We start from the raw sequence: 24,839 nt of genomic DNA, 5'->3' as shown, positions 1-24,839 counted from the left end.
TGAATCTCCTCTCATGGGGAGCTGCATAGCTAGCAATGAGGTAGTGAGTGAGTGAGTGAGTTGGGTTTTACGCCACTTAAAGCAATATTCCAGCAATATCTTGGCAGGGGACATCAGAAATGGGCTTCATACACCGTACCCATAAGGGGAATTCAGCATGTCGACCAAACACTTTAACCACTTAGCTACCCCACCACCCTGCAATAAGGCACACTTGCATAGTTTCAATCTCTTATCCTAAAGCACACTGATATGGTGTTAGGTGCCAGAAGTGTGCCAACACTATGCTCAGTCCTCATCCTCATGAATCAAGGGTGAATTCACATTATCCTTGTTCAGGAACTTATTTGGGTAGAAATAAATTGGTAAAAAAATAATGAAACAAATAACATGAATCTGAATATTTATTTGTTTGACATTGTGCAAGTCAATGTTCAGAAAACAAAACAACTAAACAGATGACCATGTCAGCTGTTCACAGTTTAATTAGAGACCATATACCAATGGCCTCCGGTTATATCTCTGTTTATTATCAAGTTAAGGTCAACAGGAGATGAACAAATGAAACCCAGATATATTCTACATTTATTGTTTCGTTTGTTCAGCTCAGGTCAAAAAAACATTTTCTGGTGGTAAAAACTTTTCTGCATGAGCCAAGGGTAATTACTACAGTTGGTCAAAATTATTTATGCAAAGCAAACACTTGGAGCGTTGTCACAAACAGCAAATGCTTCTCAAAAGGCAAATGAGACAAATTGTATAAATGTAACAAGTCATTGTTCAAATTCAAAAATGAGCCATTTGTTCTGTAGCTCACTCAAATTATGAAGAAAGTTTGGCAGCCATTTTATCAAATCAGAGACATAATGACTATGATTATTAATGTATAAGGTTTCAGCTTTAGAATGCTCTAAAGTAGTTCGAGAAATGTAAAAAATTCATCAGTATTAGAAAAATCTAGCTTAAGGTCATAGAGTAACAAAATCACAACAATTCAATCCAACCTTAGAGTCGAACCTCATTGTCTCAAACTTGAGATTTAACAAAGTCTAGGTGGTCTTGAATTTACCCTCCATGCGCAGGGATTCCTTTCATATGAATCAGTCTGTCAAACTGGATGTGGTGAATTATATGTTTTTGTGCACCCATCAGAGTGTCACTAGTTTCCAAATAAGGACAATATTCCCCTGTCCCATTTCACAAAACTATCGTAGCGTTATGACTGTCATAAGTTTTTGTAAAAGAACAGGAGTTAACACAGTCGTAGCATTATGATAGCTTTGTGACATGGGGCCCTGATGACTACAATAGTTCAAAACAAAATTTAACATGCACAGACCCTCTCTAACAAAACTTTTAACTCACGTCACTTTGATTGACTTCATGTGTCGTAACTGCAAAGGAAGGATGATATCCGACTACAGAGCCCCGTTTCACAAAACTCTCGTAAGCCAAAGATCTCGTAACTATTCTCGTAGCATCCGTATCTCATGTTACAGTGTAGGAGGCATAATGGGTACGAGAAAACTTACGAGATCTTTGGCTTACAAGAGTTTTGTGAAATGGGGCCCCGATCAGTAACCAAGTCTAACCTGTAAGCACACTCTACAACATGGTGCAAGCTGGAAATGGTGTACATGTGGACAGGAAGTCACATGACTGCTGCTGACATATCAAAAGTGAGAAATTACTAACATGGATTAAGATTGCAAGTGCATCTATTATTAGAACAATGACTAGCAAAATTGTGCGAAATTGATGAAAATATGTTGGTAGTGAGAAAGGTGCAACTGTAGTAGTTGAGCTACAATTGATACAAAACTATCATTATTTGTTACAAAGTTATTAACACTGAATGAACTGAGTGTTTGAGACCTGAGACTACCAAATATATTTAATGTAACAGCCTATCCTAACACAGGGTCTGTCTTAATCTAACAGTCTATCCTAACACAGTGCCTGTCTTATTGTAACAGCCTATCCTAACACTGTGTCTGTTTTACAGAAATTTACTGTCATGGAAAATAACTGACATTTTTTTAATTGAAGCTCAACAAAACAAGGGTCAACTGTATCTGTTACTTCACATAACACATTATTGAAGCATGTCAGGATGATGCCTGCAGAAATGGCTCAGCAATAAGTAAGAATTGGAGCAAAATCTGGTAAAGGGGCAACTACTGAGATCAGCTATACAATATTCAATCTGCTTGCCTCTTAGTTTCAGATGTTTGAAATGTGAATGTTGACAGTGACCAGACAATTAAAAGAAAAAAGCTCACTTGACAGTAAAGCGAATAAAAAACACAAAAACACGACTTCATGTTTTACAGCTTGAAATCAACACAATGTCCACAGACTGGCCATGAGGCTGATGATATATACCAAAGCCATGTAGTGGTGTATGTTACAACAACACAGGTACAAACTTCACTCACAGGTCTGTCCTTAACAAAAAAGAAATGAAAATAAACACGCACAAAAGATTCAGAGCACCAGCATTTCAAATATCAAATTAAACATAATCTATATCAAACCACTGTGATACTGTCTTCCAACCACTGTTTCCTGTACAGGTACCCCACTGAGTCAGATTGTACATAGCATCACTCTTGTAAAAGGATGAAGAAAATTATTTTCAGATATATTACACTTTTCACAGATAACAATTTGTTATCCTTCTTCTATTACATTTCTCCTCTTTTCTTACTTCTAATCAACTAATGAGAGGGCAAGAATAAGAAAGTTGTTACCATCAATAAGTGTCATAACCTCACATTTTTTTACTGCTGAATGACTATCAAAGACTAAAAATACCCCTGTAAACAAACAGAAATACCAAATATCAAACACATAAAACAATTGTAAACATATGAAATGAAACAAAAACGTACAGGTTCAGACAGAATGTCAAAAAGTATGAGATGACTTGATACTTATAATATCTGACTGCTTTTTTAACATATATCTACCCAGCAGATGAAAATATATCAGAAAAAAATCCAGCAACAGTTTCCTATATGCTAGTATTTATCTATCATCTATCAGGCACTATCATCTGAACAGTAGAAAATCTCCAGATTTCAATGGTACATGGCACAAAGGTGATCACCATGGTCCGGTGGTACAGTGCTTAACCACATTTGGGTTCAATTCCAACAAGATATTAAGGTTTGTTTGCACCGTCCTTAGTATGATTTAGCATATTCGTCACCATGAAACATAAACCTCTGCATAATGTACTCCACAGTTCTAACTACAATGTTATAACAAGGAGAGTTTTCATCATTAAAAAATCTTTCATGAAAAGTTCATATCTATTTTTATCTAAATATCATTATTTTCCAAACAAGAAAACACTTGTATCTAGTTATTCAATGTAATGCTTAAAAGGCATTGAAAACAAATATTGCAGATCTATAAAGTATCATTAACAAAAACATTTTGAGAAATACATTGAAAATATCTGAGCATAATAAACAAAAGCTAGATACATAAACTGAAGTAGATAAAGTTGAACAAAATGATGTACAGTAAACAAGTACAGGTAAACAGACAACATGGAATGTAGAGTACTATGAGCTATGATTAGATTGTAAAACAATATCAAACAGTATAAATTAAAACCAACACAGTTAACTACTCCAGTCATCTAGGTACAAGATCAGAGTTGCAATGCATGTTGTTTCTTTGATGTTCTGATGTAAACTAAAAATATTACGCATACAAAACAAACACAAAATGTAATGTTACTTCCACGCACCAAATGATCTTCTGACAGAACTAGCTCAAATAATACAATGGCCTTTATCTTATCACAATCTCTTTCACAACAACAGATCCCCAACCTCCCCACCACACACACACATACACACACATCCCCAACCCCCACCCATTCCAAAAACTAAGAAGAAGACAATCCCATCCCTGAGAAATATTTATTTCTTAGTTACAATTATTATACATTTGTAAAGTGTACAGATGCTCAGTGGCGCTTATACCTAACCTTAGTAATATACTCTTTTAACTTCCAGGATGATCAACACATCACAAACTCTACACAGTAAAATGACCTGTTTGGGAAACTCATGCACATTTGCAATCATGTGTGGTGTGAATTGTGAATCGATCTGCATATACTGCAGCTTTTTTCAAGTAAATATTACCCTGGTATTGCAATGGTATTCTTATGCATACAACTGTACCTTGACACAAGAAACAATAAAAATACAGAGCTTCCCTTAAAGTTTCACAAAACAACCTATGACCATGTTCCTGTGTTAGGTTTAAATAAATAAACTGTAGGAAGAGGCTATGCTTCAATTCATTCAAACACCGAGAACTTTCTAAATAAACAGGCCATGCACTGTACCTGACTGGCTGGTAACTAAATGGCTGGGTCTTGCAATGCATGCAGGCACTGTACCACTGATTTTATAAGTGAAGATTTGGTACTGATTAAATAAGCAGACTGTGATGATATTACTCTATTACTCTTATGTCTATATGCATATGTATTTATTAGAATTGGCCTTACATGTTGTGGACCTACACTCCCATGTACACAAAAAACACACTGTTGTCAGTTTGTATCAGTAAAACATGTTTCATTAATGGCTATTAAGTAATTATATCATTAATTACTTAATAGTAATTAATAGTTAATTATATTAACATCATTCATAATGCAATTCTGATCCGGTCCCTTCAGCTGTATTTGAATAACATAGCAACAATTCAACCTGAATCCAACCACTGGTTGGTCATCTAGGGACTAAACAGTCACAGTGATGCCCTGGGGTACATTTCTAAAGCCTTATATTGGATGAGACATGAATTACATAACATGACAATGATAATGTGCTTCTTTCAAGTTTGTCTGTTGTTGCATGGCAACTCAGGCACAACGATGTTTTTGTGGAAACATACCACCAAATATATACTAAAAGTTTATTAAGTTTAATAGTATAAATTACTATTCCTTTGAATTTTCATTAAAAATATGTAACTTGGTTACTATGGTAACACAAAAAAGTCAATACTCATGAAATAATTTGGTAAGTATAATTCTAGTACCAGAATCCTGAATAAAGAACACCATAAACAACATCACATTCAGATCATTTACAAAGAGAAAAAGTAGTTGCGAAAATATAACTTGGTATATATCGTATGTACATATTGAATGGCTACAAAAATACTCCCTCGGCTAGGCTCTGTTGATACTTTGATATGAAGTCATCAGCATAAATGTCACACAGACACTCACAACACAACTCACAACATGAACATCTCTCAAGAAGCACACACTGTTCCTAGCAATGTGGAGGAAATTTTTCATCAAAATAAGAAACCTTCCAAGCATGCCTTTACTGAAAAATTTAGAGGAGAAGATATCACAAACACAAACAAAAGAAAATTGCTGTGACACCTTTTTCAAAATAATATTTGTACCTTTGGAACACTCTGAGGTATTACTGGGTGGGAAGGAATATGTGACGTTTCATTTAAATGCTTATTTGATTTTCAGTGAGGACAGCAAGAAGACTCAAAGTACTCTATGGTTTTAGGGAATTCAAAGGAACCAACATCTTCAGTTGGTTTTAAGAGTAGTTTGTTATATGTATTTTGACTATTATATGCAGTACAAAATGGAGTTTTTCATTCACATTCATTACAAACCTAGTTTACAGTAATGCTAATATTTTTTGGTTCGCTTTGACTAGCTGCAAGCCCAGAGGACAGGTAGGATAGGGCCTACAATAGATGCAATACACTAGCCATGTAGATTAGTCATTTTGTACAGATGACTGACAAAGTTAGTGTACAGTGAGATGCCAGTGGAAATCAACAACTGATATACTGACCTGGCATTTCATGAAATTTGTTGTGTTCAGTGTTGACTGTTATCATTTGTCTTACTTCACAAAGTAAATGGTTTATTCAATTCATTTTGTAATAAAATTGAAGATCTGGAAACTGGTTCAGAACATCAGTCCTCAAATGCTACATGTCAATGTAACAGCATTCATGTTTGTTCCTTTTCCTCAGCACAATTTAGTAGTCGTAGGGAAGTAGTATGTGTTTTGGAGATGACTCATGTATGACTTCTTGGCTACTACTGTAGGCATGGTATATCCTCCGCAGAGACATCTGGATTATAACATACAATGACTACATTTTACACAGGCACAACAGCATAAGGGCATATCTGTGGAAGCACCCATAAAATCATGTTAGCAAACAGGGTTCCTAAAACTGATTTTACTTCATGCAAGCAAAAGATTCCACAATCGTTAACATCAAATCAAATGCAACTGATGTACAAAACTGTAATAGGTTGAGGCCTGAAGTGAGAATATCGACACTAACCAAAAGTAATTTATTTGCACAACAAAAAATATCTTAAATGATTAAACATTCATGATAGGTCTAGGACGACTCTGTGTTCTCCACCTGGGTATATTACTATTTATTTCCAAACCTTTCTGGGTACCCACTTAAGGTGTCAAGAGTTGGCTGGTAAGTGTTGACAAAGCCAGTATACATAAACATCTAAGATAATCTGATCATCCGTACCCTGAAGCTGACAGAAGGTGTTCCTTACTCATATCTATAAAATTCATAACCGAATGAAGGCCAATAAGAAAGAAACGAAAAGTTAGCTACTTACATTGTAACCATGTGAGTTTATTGTAAGAATAATATTAACCAGTTATCAAATGACTAACCACAGGTAGAGGTAGCTGGATTCTCCTCAGGACACCCACCCAACTCCTGAGCTCTGTACCCAAGTTACCCATGACTGCGCTGATTCACGATGGCCTGGCATTTGTTTCCAGCTTGTCATATCAATGTCTCAGAATTAACATGTGGTTTTAAATACCATAAACTAATCAAACACAAATCACACTGTCAGTATCACAATATCATTAACTTAGATCTTTAAATGTCATTACCATATATCTTACAATATTACAACCTCATCGAAATAAATATTACATCATTAACTTAGAACTTAAAATATCATTACCATATATCTTACAATATTACAAGCTCATGAAAATAAATATTACAATATCATTAACTTAAATCTTACAATATCATAACCACAGATCTTACAATATTACAAGCTCATGAGAAATAAATATTACAATATTATTAACTTAAATCGTACAATATCATAACCACAGATCTTACAATATTACAAGCTCATGAGAAATAAATATTACAATACCATTAACTTAGATCTTAAAATATCATTACCATATATCTTAAAATATTACAAGGTCATGAAAATAAATATTACAATATCATTAACTTAAACCATACAACATCATAACCACAGATCTTACAATGTTACAAGCTCTTGAAAAATATATTGCAGTATCGGGAACATAGATATTTTCAGTTTATGAACATTACAATATTATACCGCCCATCAAAAGTTTAGACTAACCTAAAGCATGCATTATGTTATGCATATATGTATGGCTACATCAAAGATGACTTTCACCACAGAGGAAACCAACTACAAACCTAATGCAGAAGAACAGCATGAGAATCATGCATCAAATTGCTGCAAAACATGTGCAAATATCATACATGTGAACGGCAGAATTTTAGTGTAAGGCCATGTCATGAATTCTCTAATTTTCACTGAGTTTCATCATTTATTGAACCTGTGACAATAACTCTTTCAACGTTAAGAATTTGTTTTACAATACGTCAGTTCATGTATAAACTGTACCTTTAAACACTATGAAATATCTTGCAAAATCAATTTCAACACAGCTGACTGTATTAAGTGGCTACATTTACACTAGTGAGTCTAAAATTTTGATGAGTAGTATACTTTCAGAAGTAGACTTGTTGCATACTGTTTGGTATGGAAGCACAGTCCGTCCTCCTGGGACGTCACACTTATACACACTAAAGTATCAATGGCCTCATGTCGAGTTGCATGTTGTGCCTTGGAAATCTCTGGTAACCAAGGTTACAATATCCAAAGCATAACATGTGCAAGGTATCACATGGAAATAGCTAGGAAATTCCATCATGAAAAGTATAATAAACATCACTATTGTGATAAGTGGAATATAGTTAAAGGTCACATGCAATGCGAAACACAACTTTGCAGATTCTGATACCTTTCGGTATGGACTTAGAGAAACAAATTAACAAAAATGCAAATTCAACTAATAAATTCGTAAAACAACGAAATTGCAGTTTCCACGATTTACTAATTTTCTCCCTCACTGGGAGAAAAAGTGGTTTTACCAGATGTGCTGCTCTGTGCCCATAGCGCATGTGCATTGATTAGGCTGAACCAGTAAGACAACTCATAAAAACCCAGCAAGTGATGCGTGCAATGATAATGATTATCACTATAGTGAGAACAGAGATGTTTCTTGTGATATCGTTCTTGCTTGACAACAATATATGAATCCATAAAGAATTGTCGCATCATATACAATGAAAGAAGTTGTTACCCACACTTACTTTCTTATTACTTAACATACTTCATAAATGCCAAGGAAACAGGTCATCTCTCTATACACATAATGAGCCTTCTGCATATCGGCAAATGAACCAGCCTATGAAAGTGCATACGCACCCGCTCTGACCGGATGCTTCATTTCGAGGGAAGAAAACCCGCGATTATATGCTTATAATTTTGTTTATTTTTTTTTTCACAATCAACAATGTATATTACATATCATGAAAAAGTGATAACTGTGTTTTAATTATGTCTGATTTTTTGGTTGCATGTGACCTTTTAATTCATAAAATATTTCAGTTGTGAGTTAAATTTCCTAATGAATGCTCCAGAGATCACTGAGAGAAATTCTTTACACCAGACTGTGACAAGTAGACATGTAAAGTGTGATTTGAGGCATTTTGATAAAATATGACTATAATTATCTCTAACGTATGGCATATTGACTAGAGTTGATTTGAAGAAAGTGATAGTAATTACCCTATTTTAAGCAGTATATCTCAGCTATCATTTTCAGTCGAAATACCAGAGTAACATATGCCAACACTTACTTGCCGAAAGCAATCTCTGGGCTTTGATCAGCCATTGGTCATAACAAGTCACATGGGGATAGAGCATATTTGTTTCTTCCGAATTTCTGTTGAAAAATGTATTAATCTGAAACACAAATTAGCTGGGAAAAGCTTTATTTTCCCACGATTATGTATTAACTGTCTGAAGAATATCATTTTAAAAAATATAACACTACATATAGTATAATTTGTCAAAAGTTTGAGCAGCATTGCTATCATGGTAGAGATATCACCTGGTCATTCACATGAGCTGGTGTGGCAGCATTACACAGATTGTTGCACAGATTCCCATGTAAATATGTTGCACGAAATTATAGCTAAAATGGATAGAATTATCACTTAAACACCTTCATGTTGTCAATATTTCTGACTCACATTTGTCACATGTACCTGAGCCATTATGCACTTTCTTGCCGGTACTACCCTTAACAATAGTAACATAAATTAAAACACGCAGCAATGTAAGACTTGTAGGGCTGGTAGTATGGGCAACTGTCAAGGTTAAATGTCATCACTTTCAATAGTGATGTCATCTGTTCTGTTCTACCACGTTTCCATATTTGAAAAAAGTGTGTTAGTGACCTCCATCATTTGTTGTTAGCACTAAATGCTTCAAAATTGATGCCATTGTTTGTTTTTATTTTATTGAAAAGGCTATCCATTTTAGCTATAATAACAGTAATGCTATTCATCAAGGCATTATCATTTGCAGAAGCCTCCATCGTTGGGAAGTTTTTAATGAAAGACCTCAGGCTTCTGAAAATGATAATACCCTGAAAAATAGCATTACCCTTGTGTTTCAAATGATGTTAAGTACACCAGTCACTGCTTGCATGACTAAAAGATACTGAAAGCATACTGGTGTCAAAAATAGGTTCCCTTCAGTACAATGATACAAATATAAAGATCTCTGATTTATACTGTGTATAGAAGATGGACCGCTATTTCTTGGGCTCCTGGCACTGTTCACAGGAAGACATGATCTCTCTGTCATACTGCTCCACCTGAATGGTCACATGACTGATGTTGTGATTTCGCTGCATCTTACTCGTGGCTGTGGACAGCACGTTGGTGTGGTCTGTTGACTCATCTGTAACAAGAACATGCAGTTGATCAGGGTTAAAGTGACCTGTCGAAACTCTATGTAAAGTATGGGAGTTACAATCGTCTTCAGGTTATGGTTGCTTTGAGAAATGGGGCACAGAAGGTAATTTCCAGGCAATAACATGGCTTTGATGAAACAACTAGATTTCACTCATTGTAAGCCTGTGACCAAGTGAACACAGGTGATTGATGAGGGAAGTGGTTGTTTTAACCTATAAGCTTAAATGCAGCAGAGTCTAAACTACAAGGGTCCATGAAGTAGCATGTTAATAAACTATGTGTATCATGCATCAGTTTTCCTGCTATATTGAGCCTAACAGTCTATGTTTTATCCTTGATGCCAGGTAACAACAAGGGTATTTAGGTACAAAAGAGTCAGTGATCGAACTCAGTCTAAGTAAACTTAGTATCAGTGTATTTCGTTACACTCCACCACTGAGTTTAACAAAACCTGGTACAAGGTCGCGTCAGGTAACCTTTGAGCGACCGATGACAGTCTAATCAAACGCAAGACTGTTAAATAGATTTTACCATTCAGACAAAGGCTACTATTTAGGGATCAAAGGGACTTTCAAAATATTCAGGTCACTGACACAGACCTCTCCACAAACAAAAATCCCCATATAACACAATTATCTGACCCACAGTATATATGCTTTGGGGGCTTTGTTGACATGGTTTCCATTAGCTAATATTTCCGCAAGATGACATCCTTGAATATTGCCAAAAACACCATTTTCAACGAATATTTACTCACTGTTGCCATGGTTGTACGTACGCCGTGTGCATCACCTAGAAGCGAGTGTATGCTAAATAGCATTCGGAATCGTTCGGGTACAAACCTTTTCGAGATAAAAAGTTCAAAAGGTATGTGCGAATGTCCACTTTCGTGATTTGGTAAGCTGTGTGTTGATTGGTCAGTCTCAAAGGTTACCTGACACGACCTCCCATAAGGTTTTGTTAGACTCAGTAGTGGAGTGTAACGAAAAGTACTAAGGATAAGTTTACTTAGACTGTGATCCAACTACTAGTGGTGTGACAATATGCATCAATGCATCGATCCATGCATCAATTGCTGAATGAACAAGTTTTGCATTGTTGTATATCCAAACATGATACTTCAAAATGGCCACAATACTGATGTGTAACTTTGAATATTGCCGAATCGCTATATCTGTCCAGAGAAAACACTTACTTTTGTTTGAATGATTAAAATATATGTTTACATATTTTCCCTTTGTAAGTGAATGTTTTCTCAGAAATCTTTGCATCAAGAACAGTGTCAAATATAGCGCTTGTATGTTATTAATATTCCCAACGTTTTATTATCTCGTTTCTGAATGAACATTGAAAAACACTTGAGGAATTTGACGAAATACTTTAAAATGGTTTTGTTTTGATCTGAAGGTCGTTCATAGTTGCTGTTAGAATGAAAGATTTTATTATGGTTAATACATATCATATCACCACCATTGCATCAGGATTTGTATATTATCACAACTTCAGGGCACAATACTGTGCTATATATCGTCGTGACTCGTATCATGATGAATAATATCGCAGGTACTATGTCAATACAAGTGCTGCCAACAAACATCCTTCAGCCCTCCATTCAGACGCTTGATCCAGTAAATCTTGGAGGTAGTAATTCAACTGACTGATGATAATGGAGGGTTAGCTTTGGCTTTGACCATAAGTATTTTCCTGTCTACAGGCTACAAGATGGACTAACAGGGTGTTCTCACCGACTGCCAGATGGACAGACAGGGCATTCTTGTCTATAGTGAGGGACCACACATGCAGGCTGTGCACCATCTCAACACCCTCAATTGAACACAATTCCTGCTTCAGACAGTCATAGTTGATGTCTCTTGGAACTCCTGCAATGACAAACGTTTCCCATGTACACAGACTTAACACTGAACATGAAGCACTGCCTTAGGACATGGCCTACCTGGCTGACTTGAGGACGATGCGAAAGTGCCTATTACTTGCTGAAGTAACAGCATTTTGTTGAAATGTAGCAGTAAGTTGTCTTGTATTATTGCACACATTATGTAAATAAAGGCCCATACTGTATTCTTTCATGGTCAATACTTCACCACATTCCTCAATACCTATGTCCACTTTAGAGTGCAGACGTTGTTTTTACCAACACATCAAGTCATGGCCTGCTTTCAGCAAGGTAAAGCAGTCTGTGCTCTGGCTACATTCATATTACAGATTTCTTGTTCCACCTGTGCACCTTGCATCCATCCACACTCCATACTGCTTCAATACCAGCACCAGGACTTCATTAACTTCATGAGCATTTTATCACTACAATGAGTTATATACAAGATTGTTTTGTAATTTAATTCAAACAGATATGTCATTCCTACAGCATAGTAACAGTTAATGAAGATGTATCACAGTGCTTCACAGGCTTCTGAAGTTGCAGCATTTACCCATATTTTGAATTTTGATATACCTTGAATTCTCAGGCAGTGTTTGGACCTGAAATCCAATGACAAAGACAATCTGGTATCTGTCACTAAAGTACTGCAGACAGGATTACTGGCATACAATCAGCATTTGAAACATGACCTGCTTACTTGATGACTGGTCCAAGGATATCAGCACTTGAATCTGGACCTGCCTACATTATGACTGGCCTAGTAATATCAACTCACCTTCCATCATAACCAACAGCGTGTCACGTAGCACAGCTAATGTGGTGATCAGAACCAACAGAGAAAACAGGAACGTACAGATGGGATCGGCTAGACGGAACCGGTCATCTGACTGGAATGACCCAATGAAAAACAAGACGACATTCAATGTCCACCATATATCAATATAATTACAAAAAGAGTATCACCTAGTACAAAATGCAAAATGTCCACAGAAGTCAATCATTTGTTGCCGTTTTTCATATTGAGCAGAAGACAAGGGCAGGTAACTCATATTCTTGAAGGAAATATCTCTTCATGTCTCACAACCCTCAGTTTGTGTTCAGCGTATTACTTATGTCAGCAATGTACGTCTATAACCATAATATGTGACCTGTGAAGATCCGGGGCAGAATAGGTCGTCAGCAAACCATGTTCACCACAAAAGGCAATACAACGAACCGCACACACCACAGACTCCCATCATATAGCTAGAATATTGCTGAGAGCAGCATAAAACTAAACTCACTCACTCACACTCCATAATATGCATTCAAACATGGCTTACACAAAAGAGGGCTGAGTTTCATGAGTCTAATAATTCTTGAACGTGATTTCACTCATTAGTTCTTTTATTCTGGAAGTACATTCATGATTAATCACTTACCGTAAACTTTATAATAAGAGCTGCAACAAACACTCCAAGGCTTTGAATAATATCTCCCACAACATGAATAAAAGCAGCACGCACATTAATGTTTTTATGTCGATGACTGAATTCATGAAATTCTTGGTTATCTTCATGTTCATCCAGTTCTGTTGTATCATCTAGAATTTGATGTAGAGGCTGGTACTCGCTCTGGTTCCGGTGGGTCTTGTGACCGTGGGCTGACCCATGGGAATGGTTGTGCCCAAAACTGCGATGAGCTGCACCAAACTTGCAACATCTCTCTGAATGGAGCACAAAACCCATTCTGGAAATATACAGTGAGATGGATATGGGTACACAAGGGGTACATGGATGAAGCAACCTGCATATAACATTCTACATAGCCTTCTCACAATCTGGCTCCCACTAACTTACATGCACCCTTAGGCCATCACTGAACAACAGTTGGGTGGACACTCAAAATAAAATATATACTGGTATCATTCTGCATGAAGAGTTGGTAGCACCTCTGAAATAAGTTGTACCAGATTAACAATAAGCAAACTTTGGCCACTCTATCTGAAGACAGATGGGCGTGTTCCTGAGCCAATCAGATGAATGATTAGGCATTATATCGACACTTTTCTTCTTTTCAAACTGTAGGAATCACCTTGTTTTACATGTCTCACTTGCTAATACTAAACAAAATCTGTCTATGGATGCTTCTTTGTGTAGTCGGTCTCACAGTCCCGAAACAACATTATTTTCCCTACAACCCATCCTTGATATCTCCAGGGTATATGCTCCGATGAATCTCCACTGTACCCTGGATACATCTACCACTCGGACCGAAACTTTTATTACCTCCCTTTGCTGGCTCTGTATGCTCACAGTAGCCAATCAGCTAAGCCGCTGTTACAACTGAACTTGTCAGTGTGAACAAAGATAGTGGTCGCACCTGCGAAGGTTTGTTCGCAGTGCGACTCAAATTTGGGGGCAATCTTCACAGAAAAATGTGTTGCATGGAAGGAACACATGAAATCTAAAGCTGACTCGTTGCCTTCTGATGAGCTGGTAAATACTCACATGAGATTGAAGACAACTCCAATGGTGGCAGTTATCAGCATCTCATCTGCCTTCACATCTTTATAGTGTTCATGCATAATTCTCTCCACAGCCATGTAGCACAAAACTCCTGACACCAGCCAGATGATGAACACACTGAAGAGAGCTCCCAACACCTCTGTAACAGAAACACAGGTTCTGAATTCTCTCCCCTTGTGACATAAAAAGGGAGTGAGTAAGTGAGTTTGGCTTTACATTGTCTTTAGCAATATTCCAGCAATGTCACAGGAGGGGACACAAGAAATAGGCATTACACATTGTACTCATGTGGGAAATCAAACACAGGTCTTCAGAATGACAAACCAGTGCGACTAAACTACCCCACTGCATAAAGAGGTATCTGTACTAAGAAGTTTGTCAGGATTTCAATTAAAGTAGATAGTTCCAGATATAAAAAAGGGGTTCCCCATGCGGAAAAATAGGGGTTCAAGAGAAATTTCAATTCATTGAAGAGAACTGCCTTTTCTTTTGTTGACCTCATTGTGTGAGCTGACAAAATTGATATTGCAATGAGAGGCTGCATCACTTGGCGTTTTCTAAATAATAATTTTATCCAGCAAGGATTAAAATACAGCCTTGATTCAAAGGAGCCGCCATATCATCACTCAGTCTACACAATCTTGTTTTTTTATTTCCACTCCGAAAAAGCGCAGTTAGTGTACTGACATGTTACCTGTTTCATATTCAGAATTTAGATATTGCTTGTACTTGTGTCTACTGATTCATAATAAAAACAAAGGGAAACACTTAAGATACTTAACAGGTGGAGATATTTTGTGTCTCTAATGCTTAACATTCATTTCAAGGAGAGTTGATGTGTGAAAAGTGATTCCTTCCTAAACATGCATACAAGTTTTATGCATCCATGGATGCAGACTGTATTTTAAGCATCTGTTTTGAGCTGGTAAATCCCTGAGAGTGTATTGACAAGCATATAGCGTTGTATCATGTTGTATCATGTTCTGGCCTGTCTCACAATCCCTAAGGTTAAGGTTGTGAAAGATTCCCTCTGTTGAATTGCAATGATTCAGTTGGACTCTTGACAATACTCCAGCATTATCATGAAGTGGACTTAAGAAATGGGCTTCACACAATATACCCATTTGGGAACAGAACCCAGTTGTTTGGAGTGACAAGCAAATGCTCTTACCACTAGGCAACCCAACCACCCCACTGTGATAAGAGAAAAAGTATACCAGCACGATGGTAGCCGAACGACATCTTCTTTGAGGCCGGTTTGCTGGACAAGTAAATGGCCAGCAGGCTGATGATAAAACTGATGAGGTCGCTGCCAAGGTGAAGTACATCGGTGAAGAGGGCAAGGCTGTTGGAGAGGGCGCCACCTGAAAACAAGAAATGTTGAGATCTTTTTCAGTTATGTCTTCCAGAACCTGCATCATGAATGCAGACAGTCAGATTTCAAAGTCTTTAGGCCATGTTGGAAGGTTTTCAGAGGTTTAATTAAATACATTAAGTTTCACACAGATTTTAGAAGTATTCAAGCCATATAACCTTGACCACTGTTGGATGCAGACTTTGCACAGTGTTCTGAAAAGGTGTCAGGTTCAACAACATAGTGTTAGTTGAATGGGTGACATCGTGACTCATTATATTAAAGTTGCAGACAGGTCTATGTGAGATACCTTGATATTTAGTGACTGTGGTTTGATGCGGCTGTGAATGGTATGAAAGTCCTTGGAGAAACTGAAGTAATGCATGTCTCAGATATTTACCACCTTGCTAAAACCCATGAAAAATGGCATGAGGATGAATATTGGATTCAAACCCATGATCAGCAGATCCTTGCTGACTAAAAGGATGGTTGTGCCCCTGAAAATAGGTCTCCTGAACCTCTTGCCCCTAAACCTCATACCTCTGAACCTCATGTCTCTGACATTCTTTTCCCTGAACATCATACCCTGAACCTCATGTCTCTGAACCTTTTGCCCCTAAACCTCATGTCTCACACTCTTTTGCCTGAATCTCGTTCCCCAGAACATCATACATCTGAACCTCATGTCTCTGAACCTCTTGCCTCTGAACCTCATACCCTGAACCTCAAGTCTCTGACATTTTTTCCCTGAACATCATTCCCCGAACCTCATGTCTCTGAACCGCATACCCCTGAAACTCATGTCTCTAAACATCTCGTCCCTGAACCTCACACCTCTGAATCTCATATCCCTAAACCTCTTGTGCCTGAACCTTATGTCTCTGAACTTCATACCCCTGAACCTCATATCTCTGAACTTCATGTCTCAACCTCATACCCTTGAACCTCATGTCTCACCCTCATACCCCTGAACCTCTTGTCTATGACCCTCATGTCTCAATGAACTTCTTGCCCCTTAACCTCATGTATATGAAAATCATGTCTCTGAACCTCATGTCCCGGAAACTCATGTACATGAACCTCATGTCTCCGAACCATATACTCCTGAGCCTCACCCTCAGAACCCAATGCCCTGGCACAAAACTAAACCATCAGTCAGAAAATGCAATATTTCTCCACCCATCACTTTGGTGGAATACACAAATATTTCTTCCACTGACAATGTTTGAATACAGATTGAAACAGAACAGTACAAAACAATACCTTAAATAATCTATTTAACGCCGGAAAGTTTTATAGGTGTGTATAAGCTCATGTCTTCTAAATAAGCATTTCCTGAAGTGTTCACTGATATATGACAATATGAAATCAATTATCAGCATAAAAAGACATACTGCCATTGATGATAGAAATCATAACACCTTCCATCGTACACTTGTCGTGTGACAGATAAAACAGATGAGACTAATAGAAGTGATATATTTTCAATCAGAGTGAGTAATGATACAAAATACATGGGATACATGTGAGATCTGAAAAAATATAACCATTATAACCTCCTAGGGCTACATGTCCTGCAGCATTTCCTGGATGTATCCTCATCTTGTTCTACTGCAGCACACTAAATACATACCTGGGACAGTGTCAAGCACCATACACTCCAGATTTGATACAAAAACATTTATTTATTCATGCAATAGGTCTCGAGTTTGGGCGTTTGAATCAAATTTGGTGCTGGTGTGTCTCAACACCCTTGTTTTTGCTGTTTTTGACAATGCTGCATTCATTCACTCAAACCCAATGAATATGGAATCAGTTGTTTCAATGCATGTCACATAAAGTGCCCATTAAGCACACAAAAAGTTGCATTTACCTTAGGGCATACATGACCTCACCAAGTTAAAGTTTATATATGACTATCGGAGTTCAGGCTCTTTCTATACTTTTTGGTTTAGTAGAAGTTCAACATACCTTTTGAAAGTAGCGAGATATGTTACTGAACTCATTTCAATGATTATCATTAATGGTTTGTTGTTTAACAGAGAACTCCACTACAGGACAGCAGTTTATTAGAGATATCAGCTGAGATTTAGGCAGTTAAACTGGGGAAGCAAACGACATGTCAGTACAATTTACAAATAATATCCTGTCCTGTCAAACATCGGGTGGTCATGCCACCAAAATATTTTGTTATATATAATAAGACAGCTGTATTAAGCTTTTCATGGGTATGATACACTCTTACATATCTCAACATAAACCTTATGAAAAAGACACCTTAGTGCCAACTATAATGCAATCTGTTGTTTTCAGTACCTATTTTTGCACTATTTCGTAAGTAAACATACCTTTCGAGATATCCTATTATGCATCCCACTGAGTGCCCAGTTAGGCGGGTGTGGGCCATTTTGACATATGCTATTTGCAATTGTGTAAATTTGAGGGATACAGAAAAGCAGTCTAAAAACAGTATTTTTCTATTTCCAACATTACTGTAATTATGATTACAGTATGTCCATGTTTTGGTGTGCATATGGAAGTTTAGAAGGACAACTACCACCAAATTCTGTCAAGGATGAACTTTTACCATGGAAACGGAAAATATATTTTATTTAGAAATTCAAACCTACCAAAAGTCACCCTTATACCACAGACCTATCTATGTGCTAAGATTGGTGAAGAAATAGTGAGCGGTTTTAAAGTTCTGCTCCAGAAAACTTCACAGCACAACCACCAATTTCATTCAAAGTCAAACTTGTTGTCATAGGAACCACAAAAAAATAAACTTCCCTTTCTGGCTTAACCGAAAAAGGCTCATCTAGATATCATGGTAAACATGGCAAACATGTGCACCAAGTTTGATAAAGCTAAAGTTTGGGAGATCAGCTCAGGACAAGATAATTTCCTCAAAGCCACAATCAGAGGAATGTTTTCGTAGGATAATGCCAGACATATGTACCAAATCTGATAAAGCTAGCACGTATAGTTAAGGAGATCTGCTCTGGACAAGATGACAACCTCATAGCCACAGTCTAAATCATGTTTCCATGGAAACCTCAAAATATAAAATTCATATCTGGGTCTAATCTATAAAAGGCTCTTCTTGGGAACATGCTTGACATATGTACCAAGTTTGATGAATCTAGTTTGTAAAGTTTGGAAGATCTCATCATCATCATCATCAGTCACAGTCACAGCCTAAGTCATGTTTCCATGGATACCACAAAAACATAGAAGTCATATCTGATTCTAACCCCAAAGGACACATCTAGGGATCATTCTTGACATATGTACCAAATATGGTTAAGTTATCAGGAATAGTTTAGGAGATATGCTTCGCACAAAGTATTGAGGATGGCACTCTGTTCTATATCACCTACAACTTCACTGTTGTAGGGGATGATAAGTTGTTATGTTATTAGAATAATTCAATTTTCACTGTGAATCTATATTCAACCATCGGAGACATATTATGTCTATATTAACATATTCAGTGAATTTATCAGTTATCACATGGAATACAATATATCTGTCATCAGATGGCACACAATACATCAGTCGTCACATGGCACACAATGTGTGTTGTGACCTCTACTGTAAGTGCAGCTATGGCACACGATATATCAGTTATCAGACAACACACAATATATCGGTCGTCACATGGCACACAATGTGTGTTGTGACCTCTACTGTAGTGCAGCTATGGCACACGATATATCAGTCATCAGATAACACACAATATATCAGTCGTCACATGGCACACAATGTGTGTTGTGACCTCTACTGTAAGTGCAGCTATGGCACACAATATATCAGTCATCAGATAAGACACAATATATCGGTCTCCACATGGCACACAATGTGTGTTGTGACCTCTACTGTAAGTGCAGCTATGGCACACAATATATCAGTCATCAGATAACACACAATATATCGGTCATCACATGGCACACAATGTGTGTTGTGACCTCTACTGTAAGAGCAGCTATGGCACACGATATATCAGTCATCAGATAACACACAATATATCGGTCATCACATGGCACACAATGTGTGTTGTGACCTCTACTGTAAGTGCAGCTATGGCACACCATATATCAGTCATCAGATAACACACAATATATCTGTTGTCACATGGCACACAATGTGTGTTGTGACCTCTACTGTAGAGCAGCTATGGCACACAATATAATGAACATATAGGTCATAAAATGCAGCAATCTATTGTTACAAGATCTGATAAACTGTATCTTGAATGATAAATGGTAAGTTAACAATACTACTTCATTCTCTATTTCCGACACCAGCGGAGAAGCCCTGTGGTGAAGGTAATTGCTTGGCATACTGGGTTTGATTCCCAGTATTGGTACAAAGAGTGAACCCCAGCCAGTGCTGGAGTTGATGCCCAGCCTACAAGTCTAGTCATGTCAACATGTAATGAAGGAACATAATGTAGTGGCTGCAACCTTCAAAAAAATCTAACAGTAAGGATTGTTGTCCATGCTATCAACCATCTAAATGCCAGGCTGTGATAGATTTTGAATATAATCTACATGTGAAAATAAGCCACACTTGTCCATACTAAAAATAAGCAGGGCTGGGTAATCTGTGGCTGCAGTGTTTGCTCCTCATGTCGAAGGTACACTTTTGATTCCCCACATGGACACATGTCACACCCTGGTGTCCCCTGCTGTAATTTTGCTGTAATATTACTCAAAAGAATAGAATTCACCATCTAGAAATAACCACCACTGTCCTTCAGTGATACTAAAACATTAGTACTAAGATCAAGTCAGACAAGAGTAAACCCTTCACCACCCTGATGCCACACTGCAACAAGACTGGATGTACACTATTGATTGGTGTATCTCATGCAGCCTGTGTAAACACTGTTGTTTCAACACTTTTGGGGTTTTTTCATTTGACAGTTGGGTCATCATAAATTGTACAATGCAAGGTTGACAAGGTGACGAAAGCAAAGTCAAGTAAACCTTAATAGCCAAGAGTTTGAGCAGCAGCAACATTGTGTGACACATATATGGTGCAAACAAAGTGTCGGTATTTCATGGCTGTCACATGTCTGTCCCCAGTCCATCCTGACCTGATACAGTCTTCATCAACACAACCAGAGCTGTGACAGGGCTTCCCTTGACCTGGATTTCCTTTCAGAAAGCACTAAGGTGATTGTAAATCACTTATCAGGTGACAGATGTAAACATTAACACAACAACAACCCAACACAATATCTATGTCAAATGCTGTATCATCTACCATTCCACTACAGCACCTTATTCTAAATTCAAAAGACAAGGTCTGACAAGGTCTGACAAGGTCTAGGTCTTGGGATATTTGACACATACTTCATTCACCAAAAGTGATTATGGACTAGTAAACAAGCTTATTTAAATAATGTTCCTTTGTATTTATGCATAAATACAATAAATTTTAGAGGACAAACAGTATGGTAAACAAGCAGGCAACCAGTGTATATTTACCCATCTTATTTACCCATTAAATGTGTGACTGAATGTTTACATCTACAGGTGACATGGTTCGGACAGATAAAGTACTAAAGCACTGGCATAGGAACGGCGGCAGGTGCAGGATGGATTTAGTGATATATGTCACTCAAACATGTATGCATTCAAATCACTACACACAAGTCACAGGCAAGAATGGACTATTTGGTAAAAAGGTGTGCCAAAATTTAAGTCAAGACTACTGTCAGTTTGATATATGTTATAACTTGTTATAACATCACGTTTCTTCTGTGAAGCTTTACAAGCGGCCTCAGCAGGTAGCCAGCCTACGTTTGAAAGTAGATTTGGGCATATTTTCCTCAATTTGACAACCTTGGCAATAAACAGAATATTATATTTGTGCCCATATCATGCCTAAATATTGCTAAACCCCTCCCTTTCCCTCGGGCAATACCTACATTTAGCCACTTACTGGTGTTAAGATTAATTGGCCAATATTGGCCAATATGACCAAATGACCATGCAATCAATGATACTTCCTCATAACTGGAATTGCTATTTTCGTGTTTGAAACAATGGAACAGTTGTCAGAGCCAGAAGAAGTGTTTTAAGTGAATTCTCAGTCATTACAACTGGAATACAGTGACATGCATCAACCAAGCCTGAAAACAAATCCTGTCAAACACAACATAATATATGAGCCATAGATGCATCCAGGGTATAGTGGATTTATCAAAACATATACCATTGAGATATAGTATTCCCAGAAATTATTGAGAATCATGTTGCGTCATGTAACTCATTACGTTTATTAACTTCTGGCGTTTTACTTACATAAACATGTTAAAACATCATCCTTTTACAGTCTCAGTCTTGTTTTAGTACTTTGTTAGACCTCCTCGCTCAGCAATGCATGCCTGAATACGCCTAGGCACACTACCCATCAAAGTTTGTAGGTAATCGTGTGACAGGGTATCCCAATATTGGACCACCTCGGCCTTCATATCTTCAATATTTCTCAGTCCCTTTTGGTTTATTCTGTCCTTCATGACTCCCCACACATTCTCAATTGGGTTTAGGTCTGGGCTGTAACTGGGCCAGTCTAAAACTTGAACATTTTCGCCCGACAACCACTGTTTTGTGTAGCGCACAGTGTGTTTTGGGTCATTATCATGCTGGAAAATCCAATCATCTTCAAACAATGTTTGTGCTGTCGGAAGAAGGTGACCATTTAGAATGTCAGCGTATCTTTCTTTTGTCAAGTTTCCCGTGAAAACACACAATGGCATCACTCCGCGAGCCGATATGCCACCCCACATGTGAAACTTCGGGCTATGTTTTGGTAGCTGGTAGATAGGTTTGACAGTATCTTTGCTCCAAATTTTCACACAATTAGGGAAAAGCCAAACAGAACTTTCATCCGAAAAGAAAACATTATCCCAATCTTGATTTTCATGAGCTCGACACCAGTTTAAACGTTTTTCCTTTTGTGCATCTTTCATCAACGGCAAGGGAATTCCAAGTTTTTTCACCCAATTAAGTCTCTGTAATTCCTGCCTAACTGTTTCATTGCATACCTGAGGACTTCCTCTGCTAATCATTTCATTTCTGATGTTCTCAACACTTTTCAATTTGCCCCTACTCACAATCTGCCCAAGTCTTCGGCGATCCACAACACTGAATTTCCTAGGCCGACCTGCCCCTGCTTTGTGCTCTATCCCAGTTCCTGTTTGAATATTCTTCAAAGTTCTGTATACTGTAGACAGAGGAATACCATGTCTACAAGCTAACACTTTAGCATCAGCCTCAACCCTTTCAAAATCATCTAGGATGAGCTTTCTTTTCTCTCTTGCTGTAAATTCTGCCATGTCAACACAGGAAGCTGTCTGCTCAGACAAGGGAGATAACTCTTGACGTAATGAGCTGCCTTCTAAGCCTTCAAGAGTTGTCTCCCTTATTTAGTATGCTTAGTGCATAGTGAAAGCCCTTTTTCCAATCTTAGCATCATTAGAAAAAAAACAAAGATTTTCTCAATAATTTCTGGGAACACTGTATCAAGGATGGGTCTGTTCAATCACCTAGATTTTAACAGGGTTTCCTGTGACCCCACAAGGCCACCATGATAAGAAGTTGACATCCATGACATTTTGTCTCACACTAGAATACCAACTTCTACAAGCCTCTCAAGAATCTAATTTTCCATTAATTGTGAAAATATATTAAATTTGAATGTTGGTTTATGTGTTTGTTATTTATATTGTTTTGTAATATGAGAAAGGATAAGGGGGTAATCATTTATATTATTAAAATTTAACTCCAACAGTCTATGGACAGACAGGTGCCATATCTGGAAACAGCACTATACTGCACCAGCAGGCACGAGCAGGCACGAGCAGGCACGAGCAGGCATGTGCAGAATGAACAGATATATTGTACTGAATGGCAGCGTTTGCCCTAGACATGAAAACTGAGGAGTCATCTTGAGTCCCTGGTGTCATGAGAGGAAGTCATGGACAGGTTTTGGGGAGTCAACTTCAGCATAAGGCCAGGTATTTGTTAGGTGTTAGGGGTTTGGAGGATTTTACATAGTGAAATAGCAGCGAGATGTCTTCAAGAACAGATTGAATAATCAGGCATTACAATTAATCATGACAAATTTGTTGAATCAACACAAAAGTTTATTTTCATAGGAAACAGAATAGAAACCTGTGCAGGAACTCTCCCTGATAAAAAACTAGAGAAACTAAAGAGCAGTGTTACGTAACATCAATGACCTCAAACAACCAACTCAACATGAACTGCAGCAGCTGATCAGCAAGCCAAGTTGGGCAACATGTGCAGTCAGTGGAGGACATACATTTCTCGGGCGGTCGATCAACATGTATAAAAGTGTCCGACATAAACATCACTTTACTGCATTTAATGCCTCTGCAAGAGCAGATATCAAGTGATGGTTTGCTTCTATGTCAATATTTAATGGTGCTACTTTTGTAATCCAAGGTGAACCAATGTCCTAAGAGGACTTTGTTACAGATACATGTTTTCTTAACCCGTCCTCCACAAAATTCACTCATCTCAGACGTAACGGGACGGGCTATCTTTCCAACACTGCTATATGGTTCCAATACATGATTTAAGGATCAAACTATTTTAAGCTACAAAAGCAGATAAGAAGACAAGTGCAGCAAAGACAGCAGACCTTTAGCACCACTGCTTGACAACACCAGCAATGATTCCATGCCACCTCACTGTTTCCAGGCAGATCTCATTCTTCAGCTTGGTGATACACATTGCCTCTACAAGACAAGGGAACTTTGCCTCCAGCTGACTTCAAAAGGAACCTACTTCTGGCATTTCCACTGTACAACAGCACTTTCAGTCCGTTGACATTCCTCATCAGGAAAGCCTACCAATCCGGAACAATT

At 37.7% G+C, this 24,839-nt stretch overlaps 1 protein-coding gene across 1 annotated transcript in view; it reads right to left on the bottom strand.

Moving 5' to 3' along the window:
• Positions 1-8,675: 8,675 nt before the first annotated feature.
• LOC137298890 (proton-coupled zinc antiporter SLC30A2-like) overlaps positions 8,676-24,839 on the bottom strand; it is a 43,182-nt gene continuing 27,018 nt past the window's right edge. Inside the window, exons 2-7 of the mRNA XM_067831249.1 lie at positions 15,798-15,944; positions 14,563-14,719; positions 13,495-13,801; positions 12,849-12,960; positions 11,922-12,056; positions 8,676-10,162 (exon numbers count right to left, since the gene is read on the bottom strand). Of these exons, the coding sequence (XP_067687350.1) occupies positions 10,014-10,162; positions 11,922-12,056; positions 12,849-12,960; positions 13,495-13,801; positions 14,563-14,719; positions 15,798-15,944 (1,007 nt within the window). The 3' untranslated portion in view covers positions 8,676-10,013. The remainder of the gene's footprint in view (positions 10,163-11,921; positions 12,057-12,848; positions 12,961-13,494; positions 13,802-14,562; positions 14,720-15,797; positions 15,945-24,839) is intronic.

This window comes from Haliotis asinina, chromosome 10 (genome assembly GCF_037392515.1).
Source record: "Haliotis asinina isolate JCU_RB_2024 chromosome 10, JCU_Hal_asi_v2, whole genome shotgun sequence".
Classification (NCBI taxonomy): domain Eukaryota; kingdom Metazoa; phylum Mollusca; class Gastropoda; order Lepetellida; family Haliotidae; genus Haliotis; species Haliotis asinina.
This window is presented reverse-complemented; position numbering and strand designations above follow the sequence as displayed.